This window comes from Heloderma suspectum, chromosome 3 (genome assembly GCF_057233095.1).
Source record: "Heloderma suspectum isolate Gila_16-S chromosome 3, 16-S_ref, whole genome shotgun sequence".
Classification (NCBI taxonomy): domain Eukaryota; kingdom Metazoa; phylum Chordata; class Lepidosauria; order Squamata; family Helodermatidae; genus Heloderma; species Heloderma suspectum.
This window is the reverse complement of record NC_139460.1, coordinates 138,626,832-138,642,939: the sequence shown is the minus strand read 5'-3', so window position 1 is coordinate 138,642,939 and position 16,108 is coordinate 138,626,832. Positions and strand designations below refer to the sequence as shown.

Here is a 16,108-nt window from a genome sequence, read left to right as displayed (position 1 = left end):
TTTTCATGATTCCCGTGGTGTATCAGCATCCTAGTGCCTTGAATGACCATTTCCCATGCAGCTACATGAGATATTAGAAGTTGGCCATTCACTCTAGCTTTTGCAGCCATCAGTATGTAGTCTAGAAGAAAAGGGAAAACTCTCTCTGTAGTTTGGATATAAATGGCCTGATTGCACGATCACCACAGCCAACAGGCTATGGGTTATTTGAGGGCTGTTTCTCCCTCCAACAGGCCATGCCACATGGATTCGGATGATATGATAAGCTGCGCCTGGGTGAGTAATTAGGCAAATGGTGCCCGACATGCACCTCGGCCTAAACAAGCCACTGTGGTTTATTTAAGTCATGATGATCATGTGAACTGGGTCATTATATATCAAGACAAACAGATTTTGTGGGATCTGCTATGAAAAGCTATGTGAGGAGGCGGCACAGTCTACACTGTATTCTGTGATCTGTCGCTGTTCCTGTTCCACTTCTTTTTTCTTGAACTCCTTTTTTTTTTAGTGTTAGCTAAACCTGGCTATATGAATGTGGACATGGATTAAAAATAATATCCTGGAAAGATTCCCCCTCTCCTCCTCCTCCTCCTCCTCCTCAATTTCATTTCTGTACTACCCAATAGCCAAAGCTCTCTGGGCAGTTTGCAACATTTCATAGGACAATAAAATACAGCATACACATTGAAATATACAAAATTTAAAACAATTTAGACAGCTAAAAACAGTTTCAATAGAATACTAGACCTGTTTAGACAACGGGCATAAATGCCCCATCATATGCCATTAAATGCCCGGGAGTAAAGGACAGTCTTAACCTGGTGCTGAAAAGATGAGTGTTGGAGCCAGGCGAGCCTTAGTAAGGAGCTCATTCCATAGTTGGGGGGTCACCACTGAGAAGGCCCCCTCCCTTGTCGCCACCCTCCAAGCCTTCCTCGGAGGAGGCACTCGGAGGAAGGACCCAGATGTTGATTGTAGTGTCCAGGCAGATTCAGGTTGGGAAAGGCAGTCCATCAGGTATTGTGCTCCTGAGCCATGTAAGGCTTTATAGGTTAAAATCAGCACTCTGAATCAAGCTTGGAAACATACAGGCAGCCAATGCAGGCGGGCCAGAATTGGTCTTATGTGCTCAGACCTCTTAACATGGTAGGCTGAGGAGACGTAGACCCAGATGTAGCCCCAGTTTCTCAGAGCCCCAGAATCCTGGGGTTGTGAGTTCATCCTCCCCATGTATATGTCCATGATACTGTTCTTTGTGTTGTATTTCACATGAACATTCTTGGGCAATACTTTTTCTGTGTCCTGGGTTGTGTGTTTCACTTTTTGGAGAGAACTTCTTTAACCTAAATATAGTCCAGCGTTGTATAATTTTTGTAGCCACTCCTAGACAAGTGCTCTTTGACAGATGTATTCTATTGTTTGGTATCTGCTATTTGTTTTGAGACGAGAGGAATACTATTAAACTCACATGTCTGAAAAGATATGGCAAATACATTGGCCAGAATCCAAAGAACTGTGGAAATAGTTTGGTGGGTAAAAGATGGCTTTAGGCATTTTTTTTACTGAAACAGCAGCTACCTATGTTGCATGGCAACCTGTATTTGACAATGGGGAGTTTTCAAAAAGAGCTTGTGATGTACTACGGCAGTGAACTGTTCAAAGGAATAAAAGTGAAACATTCCATTGGGCACAAGCTCTTCCATAAGTCTTAATATTTTTTTTTATCCTGGCTGTTCGAGAGGCATTACATGACGGTGGGAAAGAGGCAATGCAACTTCTTAAACTATGAACTTTTGGAAATGTGTTTGAGGTTCAGATTTAGGAGAATATTGTTCAGTCAATAAGTTGTTCCCACCTTTTGGGCTGTTCCTGTGTTTTGAAATCTTAATGGGAGAAGTGGCACATATAGTGGTCTTCTAGTGTACAGAGTGTACAAACTATTTGCCATGGATGGACTTCTGGGCAGGGTTGCAGTCTTAGAGTTAGGCCAAGGTTAGTTCTATTGAATTTGAAAAGGGCATCAACCTGCTCATAATTCCAAATAGAAATGTATCTTCTGCCAATTTATTTCATATAGGAGGTATTAACAACCTCGGCTGTATGTTCATATTTTTAACAGATGCAGTGTCATTGCAAGTATGTCATATTTGAAGTGATCATGGATTTACGTTGTTGAAAGTGAGCAACATTTTCCCTTTAGATATTTTTCATAATGGTTTTCAGGAACTGTACATAGAAGCTGAATACAGCAGATCTTAATTCTATCTTTTTTCCCTTTAGTACTATTTAAATGAAATGGAATACCTATTAAATGTCAACTTGTACAGTGCATTTCTGAGATAGTCTGGCAAAATAGCAATGCTCAATTATCATTATGCAGTTTAAATCTCTCATAAAAATGAATTTAATGCTTTTGCAACTAATAACTATGCAAATAAAGTTCTTTCCATTCCACTTAACACAATTAAAATTCTCAGCAAGTTAAATATATTGAATTGTTTATCTATGGAGAGACATGTAGGACACCAATTAAGTTTACATGGATAAATGCAGATTTGTGTTTTGTGAATGTCAAGTTGACAGAAGCTTAATACTGTAAAAAGGGCTAATCAACACAGAATATGTTTAGTGTCAGTAAATATTTACACTGAAGAATGTTTCCCATGAATGATGAGGTACAACAGTCAGCTTATTCTGAATTTTACTAATTAAATTCTATGACATGTAGATCACTGCATTCATACAATTTTTGTATAATTTTATACAATTTGCTTAATTCTATAACATGTATAAAGACTTTGATGATAAAGGACATACGGGTAAGTCTCTTCAGGTTCTTTCCCCCCACCCCAATATTTAAAGCTGATTATATATTATCACTTTTGCTTTGATACAAGGTGCTTTTTGTTTTAGGCATTGGAAATAAATTTTCCCTCAGATTATATTGGCTGGACTTTTTTGCCCTTTGTTTCCCGCTCTTCATTGTATTACATTTCATGCAATCTAGTGCTGAAGAAGTGACTGAGACTCAGGGAGGAAGAATGTTGCCTACTGAAATCTTGTATCAGGGCCTTAGTACAGTTAGCAGCCATGGCCACAGACCAGCCAGCAGAGCTGCTGCAGGAACAACAGAAGCCAAGGGTGCATCTTGCCATCCAGACCTTGGCTTATGGGGTGCTGTATCTTACCCCTGTGCTGTTTAACATCTACATGAAACCACCGGCGGAAGTTGTCCAGAGCTTTGGAGTCTGCAATCATCAATATGCAGATGACATACAACTCTTGTCTCCTTTCCATCTCAAGCCTGGGGGCTGTGGAAGTTTTGAACTGGCACCTGTAATTGGCAATAGCCTGGACATGCTGTTAGATTCTCAGGTGGTGGTGGTAGTGAGAACTGCTTCTGCCCAGCTTTGGTTGGTGCACCCAACCAAAGTGTGTGCTTGTTTCTGGAGAAGGCAGACTTGTCCATGGTTATGCATGTCTTAGTTATTTCAAGTAATGTAATGCATTCCAAGTGAGGCTGCCCTTAAAGATCATCTGGAGATTTCTGCTGGTGCAAGGCCATTTTTATGGAACATGTTATTCTGCTCCTGTATTATTCTGTATTAATTTCACTGGTTAATTCATTTTCAAACACAATTTAAGGTAGTGGTTATTACATTTAAAGCCCTAAAGGGGCCAAGATACCTTAAGGCAGGGGTCCCCAACATTTTTGTGCCCATGGGCACATTTGGGAATTTGTGTGGTACTCTGTTGGAACCCCAGCCTTAAGGTCTGTCCCCCACTCTGTGAGCTTGATGTACCTGTGATGCTCTTCATCCTGTCCCACCACTATCCTAGGTATGGTTTACAGGAACAGGGAAAGTATATTTTCAGTTGCAGCATCCAGCTTGTGGAAACTTTTGCCCTGTGAGAAGAGAAGACTGAGGGGAAATATGATAGTGCTCTTCAAGTACTTGAAAGGTTGTCACAGAGAGGAAGGCCAGCATCTCTTCTCGATCATGCCAGAGTGCAGGACATGGAATAATGGGCTGAAGTTACAGGAAGCCAGATTCTGGCTGAACATCAAGAAAAACTTCCTGACTGTTAGAGCAATAAGCCAATGGAACCCATTACCTAGGGAGGTGCTGGGCTCTCCCACACTGGAGGCATTCAAGAGGAGGCTGGACAGCCATCTATCAGGGATGCTCTGACTTGGATTCCTGCACTGAGCAGGGGGTTGGACTCGATGGCCTTGTAGGCCCCTTCCAACCCTACTACTCTTCTATGATTCTATGATTTGTTTTGCCCCATTTTCTATTATTTTCTGCTGCCAAGTTAGGACTTTAGGCAAGCATTTGACTTGTATTCTGTGTGGTGGTTTTGTGTCCTGGATATATTTTCCTCTACTGTGATTTAGTTTTAATTGTATTATTATGACTTTAAATGTATTTTGTGTATTGTTTTCAATGATATAGTGAGTTGTCTTGAGCACTCTGTAAGAGTGGAAAGATGGAATATAAATCCTGCAAATAAATACTCTGGTATTCTGGCTAGGGCTGAATACTGAATTTGGACTCAAGGCCTTCTGCTAACCTCAGCTGTGAAGCAACATGAATGGCCTTGGGTAAATGGGTATCAAGCCCTATAACACATCTCAAAATCAACTCTGCCCCTTTAGATATTTGGCTAATACTATTATCAGACTGAATGATATCATTCATACCCTTTGTGGCTCATTGATCTGCATATCCTCCAGCGTGATATATTCAGTTCACCTGTCACAAATACCCTACTCCTGTTTATATGAACACCCCAGAGCACCTGGAAGTGAGAAAAGAAATATAAGTGAGTAAAATAATATCCTTGGTTCTCTGTTCATGGAATCATAGGTTATCTCTTTATGAGGGCTAATACATTGTTAGGATTGGGAACATGACAGAACTTGCCTCATTGCAAAAGCCTGGCCGCAGATATGTTTGCATATTCACTCAACCTTAAAATGTGGTCATCCTGTCATAATTATCATATATAGAAGGACGGATGTTACACAATGATGCCCTTTAACTGTTGACAGCAGCTTTTTGATAGTGTGCATGAAATATGAATGTGAAAGTTTCATATGATAAAACAAGCTTTGTAATAAATCCACTGAAGTGACAGACTTTACCCTTTCACTAGCATACAGTTTATGATATAGCATTCATCACTCAAGCCATTTTCAATTTATGTCACCCTTGTTTGTTTCAGGGTGGCTTGTTGTGACATCCAGATCTGCTGCAGTTTCTCCAGTGTGGATTGTTAACTATGCATAAACCACCCTGAGAACCCATAGCTTGTTGCTGAGTGGTTCAGGGTGGCTTGTTTTCAGAGTGGCTTAATTGTGATATGAAAACCTGGCAGAGTGGCTTATGTATGGCTTGTTGGAAAGGGCTACAGAGCTGCCTGGCAAGAGTAGCAAAAAAACTGGTCATTCCTCATGATCCTGGTAGTGCTGTTTCCTGCCTCTCCTCTGATTCATTGATAAGAAATGAAACTTGTCGATTTACTCCTCCACTTTGTCACCTCCCTAGACAGTAACACTTTTTCCCTACCTTAAGGGAGATTTGTGTCCATCTAATCAAAGCTATGGTTTTCCCAGTAGTAATGTATGGCTGTGAGAGCTGGACTACAAGGAAGGCTGAGCGCCGAAGAATTGATGCTTTCGAACTGTGGTGCTGGAGAAGACTCTTACGAGTCCCCTGGACTGCAAGGAGGTCAAATCAGTCCATCCGAAAGGAAATCAACCCTGAGTGCTCATTGGAAGGACAGATAATGAAGCTGAAGCTCCAATATTTTGGCCACCTAATGCGAAGAGAAAACTCCCTGGAAAAGACCCTGATGCTGGGAAAGACTGAAGGCCAAAGGAGAAGGGGACGGCAGAGGATGAGATGGCTAGATAGCATCACGGATGCAATGAATATGAACTTGAGCACGCTCCGGGAGAGAGCGCAGGACAGGAAGGCCTGGCGTGCTATGGTCCATGGGGTCACGAAGAGTCGGACACGACTGAACGACTGAACAACAACAAACTTTATTTTTTTAACTGTCAGGGAGATTTGTGCAAATTCACAGTAACTACTGCGCTTATTCACAAGAATTACTGTACTTTAGTGAATTCATGCAAATCTCCACAAAAGTTTTTTTTAAAGTTACATTTGTGCAAATCTCCCTAAAGATGAAAAAAGAATAACATTAAATATGCACAAATCTCCCCAAAGGTTAAAAAACAAAAACAAAAAACCCCCTACAAAACCCCCTCTACTCTGCTAATGGGTGCATTTGCACTCATTAGCGGAGTAGGCTGCTGAGGTTTGCCACAAAGGCCCATGGTATATATACTAGGAGCAGACAGGACCACTAATGGGGAAACAAGCCATGGCAAATTGCAGAGTGCCTGATTGTCTGACAGGAGTAACTTGGGTTAGCGATCGAACAACTAACCTTAAAGTGGCTTATTTTCAGCATGCTTATTGTGATGTGCAAACTGGCCTGTTAAATGTTTCCCTGCTTGGTCACCTGGACGAGATCTTCATCCGCTATAGGAGACTAAGTTATAAGCCATTGTGTAACAGTGTCTAGTGTATTAGTAACAGGAATACCCTGTTTAAACCTCTGTTAAATTAAGAAGCTTGGTGGCCTTAGGCTAGTGGTTATTTCTGCCTAACTTACCTTCAAGAGAATGTTGTGAGGATGAAATGGGAAAACTCCATGTCTACTACCCTGCCCTATTTAGAAGGCAGGTTGGATGCAAAAGTTGCTGGTTGTGGTGGCCGTCTTCGAATCTGTTTTTCTTTTAATTACTTATGCATATTAAAAAAGAGATAGTATTCTACTGTGATGTGTGGAATAGAAAAGGGAGGGAAAGTAAAATGAACATTTTGCTTACTATGCTAATCCTAAATTTGTGTGTTTTCTCTTGGAAAGTAGAACAACAAATCTGCAACACCATTCTCATTTTCTGTTGGCTAATTATGTTTGCATCATGAATAAACAGATACATTCCATTATTCTTCCAGTTTTTGTGGCTTCAGTTTCAGTTGCTTAGATTACCAAATGTGATTTTTTTTAAAGAACTGTGTGCAGAAGGAAATATCATTGCAGGATGGATGTAATATATAGTTCAGTCTGCATGCAGGCTGGCCTCTGTTTGATCCTGTGAGAATGTGGGGGTTAATGTCTGGCTGGTGTTTTGGAAGCAGCAGGTGATCAAGAGTAAACTCCTTTAGGGGTCCAGATTTCTGTAGCCTCATAGTTATTCACACAGATGGAGGATACCTTGTGAACTTTCACTGAGGTCATGCTAAACTGCAAATCATACTTTGAAATTTCTGATGTCTTCAGTACTTGTGGATGACGCTATAGCGCTACAGCTATTAATTCGCTTGACAGAATAGGTTTACTTAAGCCTACATGTTTAATTTTAGAGATACCTTACGATAGCCTAATGAGTTCTTAAAGAAAAAGAAAAGTTTTGAGTGCTAATTTATGTTCCCAAAACATTTTCATGATACTGGTTCTTAAATACTGAGTACTGCCTCTTTTCCTTGAACTCTATATGTGGATTTTCAGAAACCTCTGATTTGTCTCATGCAGGTCGTTTAGAAAAAATTAAAATAATATTTGATTTTAGGTCTTTGGGCAATCAGTAGTCACACAGAGATCCCTGTCATTAGTCATCAACTGTCATCTCACCAGGGATTGTAGTGCAGTTTGAGCAAGAAAAACGATCTGGATTGATCTGTTTTTTACTGTAGTGTGTAATATATTATGGCATCCACTCAGAACTGTGTGCAGAACTGCTAAATTTCATTGGGATAAAAATCTTCATTGCAACATTTCCATAGGTGGCTTTTCTTATTCACATGGGAAATAGTTCAGTTTTATTTCTTTTCATTTTATATGTTTCTCTAGGATTTTTTGTTATGCTAGATATGGATTATGTTTGATTCAATGGCATTCAGTTAACTCTTTTAAAAGTATTTTGTCTGCAGAATCTAATTGGATCATTCACCCCTCTGAAGTTGACAAAGGGCCATGAGTTTCAGATGCTAGTTGGTTGAGACACTGACTTAACTTAACCAAATGCCCAACTTTTCATAATATAATGAGTTATGAAGAGTTCAGGAACTCACTCTTAAGATGCATCAGTAAAGTATAGGTTTTCTGTAAATGTTAAAGAGTCCTGATACTGTTTAAACAAAAAGGTAAAAATAAGAATCACAATATAGGGCCTACTAGTTCAAACCTCCTCCCCTCCCCAGTCACACATGATCCTGATCAGGGTCAGTTGGGGGTGGGGTAGAGAGGGTTTAACATTCCCTGCCCCCAGCTATCCTGATGAAGGTGGCTATTTCCCTGCTGGTAATACTTTCCTGCTGGGGAAGCGGCAATCCTGATCATGTGTGTGAGGGCATGAGTTTAAACTCTCTTCCCCCATAGCAACCCTGTGGTTGTGTGTGCCTGTGGTATGTGTATGTGGTGTGTGCGTGTGTGTGTGTGTGTGTGTTGTAGCCCTATCCACCAGCCACACCCGCTTATGTAGCCTCCAAAAGGCAGGAGGCCAATTTGGCCTCCCAACCTGAAAAGATTGCCCAGCCTGATAGGAGAAAATGAATCTTAGAAATGTTCCAACTGAGGTGGACACATAACTCTATCCACACTTGAAAGTACAGGAAGAGAGAAGGAAAATGCCTATTTTAGTCTTCTTTTAAACAATCCTTCTCTTTTGTGTTCTGTGCTGTAGAATTTTTCCCCAGTGCTTCTATTACAGAAAAAAAAGCATAAGCATATTAAAGAGTTGTGAAGTTTGACTATGTGTACTTCACTTGAATATTTAACAGGTTGCTCTTGATTTGTTGTGTATAAGTGGCTTCCATACTAAATGACTCTGTGGTACTATAAAATCACAGCAATTTGGGCATTTTACATATGCATCTTTCTGGATTCTTGTGGTGCTTTTATTTGTCCATCTACCCCAAGCACCAGCCCTCCAAATGTGTCTGCATAGTATGTCTGTTCTGTTCCAGGTATCCCTGGCTATTCCAGGATATAGTAATCTAACATGACTAAATGTTACTTTACTTTCAGGTGTAGCCCACAATATTGCCTTACTACGTGAAGTGATAACCCATCCACGCTTTGTCCAGGGAGACATCAGCACTAAATTTCTTCCTGACGTGTATCCTGATGGTTTTAAAGGTGGGTTGTCAACAGAAATTATATGTCTTGGAAAAATTGTGTTCAAGACTTGCAGTTTCTCTCTTGATCTGAAATAGTTTCCAAATTATTTTGGAACTTAATATTTCAATATCCCAGATTCTACTTGTTAAAAAACAACATCTTGTAAAAATAAAGTAATATTTTCCTCATCTTTCAGGAAAATTCGAATTGAAGTTGGTTGTTACTGTTATTATTATTAATATTTATTATTAATACTTATATACTGACTTAATTGCTAAAAAGCCATTCTTTTTTTAGGATTCCAACTGATGCTCTGGACCAAAACAATTTTTTTTGTACCAAGAACTGTTGATTTAAAACTTTTTTCCTGGCAGTTAAATCCAAAATGTTTGCACTGACTCATCTACTTGCTACAACATTATAACATGACAGCAGTGCCTGTCTAATGCCATGGCCTCTGATGCTGCACTGGCACAGCTGTTGGTACCACCCATCCTAAGCTTATAAGTGCTGCTGTTCTGTGACAGTGTCAGCCCCACTATGAAGAGCTCTTCTCTGTTTCTTAAAGTCCAAGCCTATGTTGCAGGAATCTCTTTTTCTCTCAGCATATCTGCATAATGGAAAGCTGGGTATTTAATTCAGTTAGAAGGGATGTATAAAGAGCAGGAAGAACATCCTAAATGCATTTTATTTACTCTAACACTTTATTTAGCATAATATTGCTTGAAAATGGACTCAGAACATCACTTCTGGAAAGAGTGCACTTAATTCCCTATTAGTTAAAAGAATATTGGCTTTACTTGGAAAAGTTCTCATGAAGGAAAATATACTACCAAGGTTCCAAATTATGCTCCCTTTTGTAACTGATGGGATATTTCCTATGAGCCTATATAAGACTCACTTCTGTGGGGCCGCGGTGGCTTAGTGGTTAAGACGCTGAATTGCAGATCGGAAGGTCGGCAGGACAGCAGTTCAAGACCCGAGTGCCGCGTGACGGAGTGAGCTCCCATCTTCAGTCCCAGCTTCTGCCAACCTAGCAGTTCAAAAGCAAGAAATTGCAAGTAGATAAATAGGTACCGCCTCGGCAGGAAAGGTAACAGCGTGCCGTGCACCTCGGTGTTCAGTCATGCCGGGCCACATGACCACGGAAGCATCTTCGGACAGCGCTGGCTCTTCGGCTTAGAAATGGAGATGAGCACCACACCCTAGAGTCGGACACGACTGGTTGGGGACACCTCTACCTTTTTAATAGAGAGGATCTGCCTCACTATTTATTTACATGTTGACAAAGTGTATGTGGGGAAATATCTTCCAGATATATTGAAGAACTATGGATATTGGTCTACCTTTATTTACTTGCTAATATGGAAGCAACTAGTATAGTAGCTTTAGGATGCAATCCTAAGTAGATAGGCTGCTGCCGACCTCGGAGGCGACTGTCTATCCAAAGCAAGGCAGGAGAGGCACGGGGGGGGGGGATAATTCCCTCCTTGCCTCTCCTGTCTCGCTATTTTACACTAGACAGCCGTTTTCGGCTGTCTAGTGGTGGGGGGGCTGACTGAGAGAGGAAGCTGCCGTACGGCACATAGGATGTGTCATAGGCACAGCTCTGCTGTCCTCGCCCTGGAACGCCCCTCGGAACGCCTGTGAGGCAGCACGGATGAATGGCGCGGTCGGTTTTCCAGGAACCGACCTTGGAGCGCGGGCTCTGAGGTCGGTTCGCGGAAATGAGTGTATCCTATGGCCCTCTAGACAGTGTCTAGTGGCTATAGGACTGCTTCCTTATTTGTTCTTGCTTTAGCAATAATTAATGCCAAATTTGTCTGCCGTCATGTCATAAATTGTGTTGCAGAGGTTTAACATTTTTCTGGTTTTTAATAGATGATTGGCTGGTGTGTAGCCAGTGCTTTGTGCTGCATTATATGTAGTTATGGCCAATGTCTAAAACAGTGAAACTGAATTGAATTGAAATCATCATACCATTTCTTCAGTTTTCAATGTGGTTTGAAAGTGGCAATTCTTAATGTATTTTATTTATTTATCTATTATTTCATTTCTATAACTAGAAGACTTTGATTAGATATATAGCAGTTTGCATGTTTTTATTTATAATTTTATTAGCCTTTATACAATATAACCGAGTACAGCATTTTATAGTAGAATAACACAATCTTTGTTATTGTTATTATTAACTTTCCAAATATATCCTCCCTGTTTCCTCCACGAAATAGGGTCCTGTCTTTAACAAAATACTCTTCGTCTCATTAATGCACAGTACTAATTACTGGTTTACTAATACTACTCTTGGCATGAGCGGATTTGATACCAGTTTACGGTTGAAATTTAGTAATATGAAGGTAGTGGGTGACCCAGATTCATGGCATTGCTAATTACGCTGATGAAGTGTCCAAAATATAAGATGATTTGGAAGCCACCAATTCTGAATCATGGTTCATATACTTTTTAGGGTTACAGTTTGTATAGTTTCAGATCATCTTCAGAAAAATCTTCCCTCACACTGAAAGGGCTAAAGGAAATAAAGATAATGGTCCTACCAGCATAAGTACAATCTTTTTCACTTCTGAATTTTATCCATGTGATTGTCCTCAGTCACATGTGTACACAAGTGCATGGAGATTGCTGTGTAAACTGATGGTGAACAGTTGCACTTCACCTGTGGTTTCTGTGCATATTGTAGTATTTTTTGGTACAATTACAATTGTGGGAATCACTGTAAAGGTCTATATTTCTTGTCCTCATGATATTTTCTGCATGTGATTCTGTATACAGTGGTGGTCACATAGAGAAAAGCCACCTAGAAATGGCACTCTGAACTGGCCCTGAGTTGCTTAAAATTTTAACAAGACTTTGGATGGGAGATGAAAATGGAACAATAAAAGCCAAGGCTGTATATCTATCCAGTTCTGGCTGTGTAAAATCCTGTGCCCGTTTACATAAATGGAACTGTCAATTTCAGAGAGACAATTTTACCATGCTTTGTTTCTTGTGAAGTTAAGAACCCTGAGATCAACCATTCCTTTTATGTTCAAAAATATGGTGTCTGATTATGATGATTATACTAATGGGCTTGCATAACACAAAGTACCCATGTGTTAGGAAAAAATAAGATTTTTAAAATTCAGGGATCAATAAAATAAACATTGTTTTTTTAACAACTTCTTTTAATTCTACGAAATATCTTGACAGCTTTCCTATTAACCTTATCTGGCAACTTTTAATTAAAATTTTACTTGGAGTAGAGTACTTGACACATGTTCAGGCTAATTTTCAAGTATATATGTTCCTCATGTGTCAGCTTTCATCAACACAAAGCAGCTTTAAAAAAAAGGCATTATTTCCCTGTGGTTTTCATACTACAATGATGGATATTTCCTAAGCTTCTATGTCTTATAGTATAGAAGGTCCTGTGAACAGATCCTATGAGTGGTAAGGTTCCATGTCCTTTAAATAGACAAAGGTGAGAAGTGCTTGACTTCAATCCTCTCCCATTTTTGAACAACAATAAAATATCAGTGTATTGTTTATTTGGGAGAGGAATCAAAAAATGGCAGGAGATTATAGAATAAATGTACCATTAGCTATTACTGAAGCAACTGACTCATGCAGAGGATATTTTATAGAAGGTTTGCTATGTACACCTCTGTACCTTTTGTAAGCTAAATCTTGTTGGGATGTGCAGTTGCCATAGATCTGAAGTAATTTTAAGTTTTCCGGTTCTTATTCAGGATCACACAATACCAAGCACAATGAACAGCATATGACGTGATGTCTGTTTGATGTGAGATTAATACATTCTGAACTTTTTAAACGTTTACTGTTAAAGAAAGGGATCTGGTATGCGGGGCCTGATTTGACAATCAGGAGGAATTCTCTTAGGATTGGATCCGATGGTGTCATTTTGCTGTCAGAATTTCTTCCGTCAGGAGAACTGGGAAGGGATTCTGCAGCCACCCCTGTGTCCTCAAGAATCTGCTCTGGAGAGCTGGAAAACCCGCTGGAGCAGATTTTTGAGTGGTGTAGATGGCCACAGTGGGGGAAAAGAGTGAGAAAGCCTCATTGAACTTGCTGACTTGACCAGCATGACATTTTATTTATTTATTTGACTATTTATTTATTTATTTATTTATTTATACCTCTTCTATACCTTGATATCCTCATATCTAAGTGGTTTACATAAAAATACATACAATACAATATAAAAACCAATGTAAAAACAATATAAAATAATATTTTATACTGTTATTAATAACATTACAACAAGAATTAATAACATTACAACAAGCATAGTAGAACAGAACAGTGTCATAATAACAAGTCAGGGAAAGCTGGAGTGAACAGATGCATCTTCAAGAGGCATTTAAAGCTCAACACAGTTTCTGCCTCATGAACTACAGGTCGGAGAGCATTCCAGAAGGTGGGTGCCATTATTGAGAAAGCCTCCTTACATGCCATTACCTGGTGATGCCCTATTAGTTGTGCAATGACCAATAAGTCCTCCTCAGAAGATCTTAGGAGTCAATTTAGTGTGTATATAGGGAAGGTGATGGGCTAGGTATTTAACGTACTGTCTTTTCCTTTAAGCATGTTCATCAGTTCCAGTGCAGTTATTGCATAGGTTTCCATGCAGGCTGCTTGTATACAAAAGACAATGCAAAATTCTGCATGAGTTATTTTTGTGTCATGTCAACATTCATTCATAAACCACTATATGATATTGAGGATAAATCTAGTTCCAGAAGTCCTTTGAATTGTTCTTCATGAATCATATCAAAATCCTGATACTTGAAATTGCTCTCATCTATGTTGAGCATAGTCAGGATGCTACAAAACTAATAATATAGTAAATGCTTTCTGACTTCAGATTGTAGACTTCATGCTGCAACAGTCTCACAAATTTACTAAATGTCTAGTAGAAATTGAATTTTGCCAGAAAGATAGAAAAATGACCTGGCTATAGATGGCTATTTGCTTTTCCTCTAGAGCCATTATAGAAAGGGATGGTCAAGTGACTACCCACGGGCAGCATTGTGCTCACTAGATTACCTTTTTCTTGTAGTCCTCCTGAACCTATTTTCCAGGCAAGGCATCTGTCACCATGTTGGAGGTAGCATACAAATATCTCCGACCTATTTGCTTGAGCAGTATCACCCCCAGAGTGAGTTTGCACATGAACTGATGTTACTCATATTAAAAGCGGCACAAGAGAGACTTGGATGTTGCTTATGTACTCTTCTACATATAAGATCCAAAGGTCTTCGCAACAACACAGGCACGTCTTTACATGTCCCACCCACTCTGTCCCTGAATCCTGTAAATTTGGCTTGAGCATGGTGGAAAGTCCACCATGAGACTTTCCACTGTGAACCATCCCTGCTTAAGGAAGTAAAGAACAGAAACACATGCTGCTTGAACAAATTCAAATGCCCACAAGAATGTACTTTTGGGATGAGCCTCAGTATGTTTTTGCAATGCTGTAGTTGCATTTTCAGTTCAAACTGGTGCCCTGGTGCAACTGCTTCTGTTAGTTCATGCCTCAAGACAAACATTCCCAAAGAGGGCGTGATCCTCCCTGTCCCCCTCAGTTTTACTTTGGATGCTAATTGGTGGGATCCAATTCTAGCTATGCTGTTTACGTATATCAGTTCATCAGGCAATCTTCCAGGTGGTAATCTAGTACAGATGTACATATTATTTAAAAAGGTGACCCATATGACCCCAAGAATTGCAAACCTATTAGCCTCTTAGATGTGGCTTCTAAATGATATACTTGATATATTCTTTATAAACCACAAATCTGGGATGAAGAAAATTCTGTTATTCATGAATATCAAGCTGGATTTAGGAAGGGGAGAAATATAGTTGATCGTTCAATTTGTACTGCATCATTTAGTTTCCAGATACACCACCAAATGTCCAAATAAGCATATTTTTGCAGCCTTTATATTTATTTTGTCCTAGTGGACAGGGACCAGTTATGGCATAAACTGGCTACGAATAATACTGATAAAATATTGATGTGGCTTATTCCAATACTGCACCAAAATAATGCTATGCAGCTAACACTTGGCACCCTAAGAGAAACATAGGTGAAACAGGGCTGCATTTTGCCTCCCCATGCACACATGCACACGCACACACTTGCAAAGTTGATACTGTCATAAAATTGTCATCTCCTATTTTGTCCCCTCTTTTGGAAACCATAATTTGTCAGTACTGCTCTGTGCTGGTGATTTAGTTCTGATGTCCCTTAATAGAATAGGCTTAAAGATTATACTAGTTAGTTTTGGACAATTTTGCAGGGAAGAAAAGCTGTCAGTTAACTACTCAAAGTTTTATGGAAGGGGGTTGGAATAAGTGACAGAACCACAACTGGACACTTGATGGACACTCTTTAGAGCAAGCACCTGGGACTCAACTTTGCTGAAAGACTTACATGGAAATATATAGCCACCACCAAATTTTTGAGCACCAGGATAATTAGCCAGTTGTAAGAAGGTGGGGTGGGGGAGGTTAGTACCAGAGGTGAACAGTTTGTAAATTCTGCCCTGAAGGTTTACATCATCAAGGTCATTGCTCAAATGTTGTAGGGGCTGAAATCCAGGATGAAAGGGCTAAACTGGAACTGGAGAGCCTTCCAAAAAAAGGATTGATCTATTGCTGCCAGGATTGATTTGCTCTGCCTCTATTAGTGATTAGTGAACTGCAAGATGATAGTATTGCCAAATTCTGTTGATTGGAACAATTGAGGAATGGAAGTTGGGCAGAGAAATGTCGGGGTAAGATGAGGAACTATAGTTTACTTATGGAAGGATATTTGAGTGTTAGGTAATGTCTTGAGAAACTGGTTCTTTGACCAAGATGTCAGTGAAGTTAGGGTGCTTATACA

At 39.8% G+C, this 16,108-nt stretch overlaps 1 protein-coding gene across 4 annotated transcripts in view; it reads left to right on the top strand.

The window, feature by feature from the left end:
* Window positions 1-16,108, top strand: part of PCCA (propionyl-CoA carboxylase subunit alpha) — a 343,861-nt gene that overhangs the window by 192,436 nt on the left and 135,317 nt on the right. For all 4 annotated transcript variants that reach the window (XM_084844685.1, XM_084844684.1, XM_084844686.1 and 1 more), the window contains one exon: window positions 9,109-9,219. In XM_084844685.1, coding sequence (XP_084700811.1) covers window positions 9,109-9,219 — 111 coding nt within the window. The remainder of the gene's footprint in view (window positions 1-9,108; window positions 9,220-16,108) is intronic.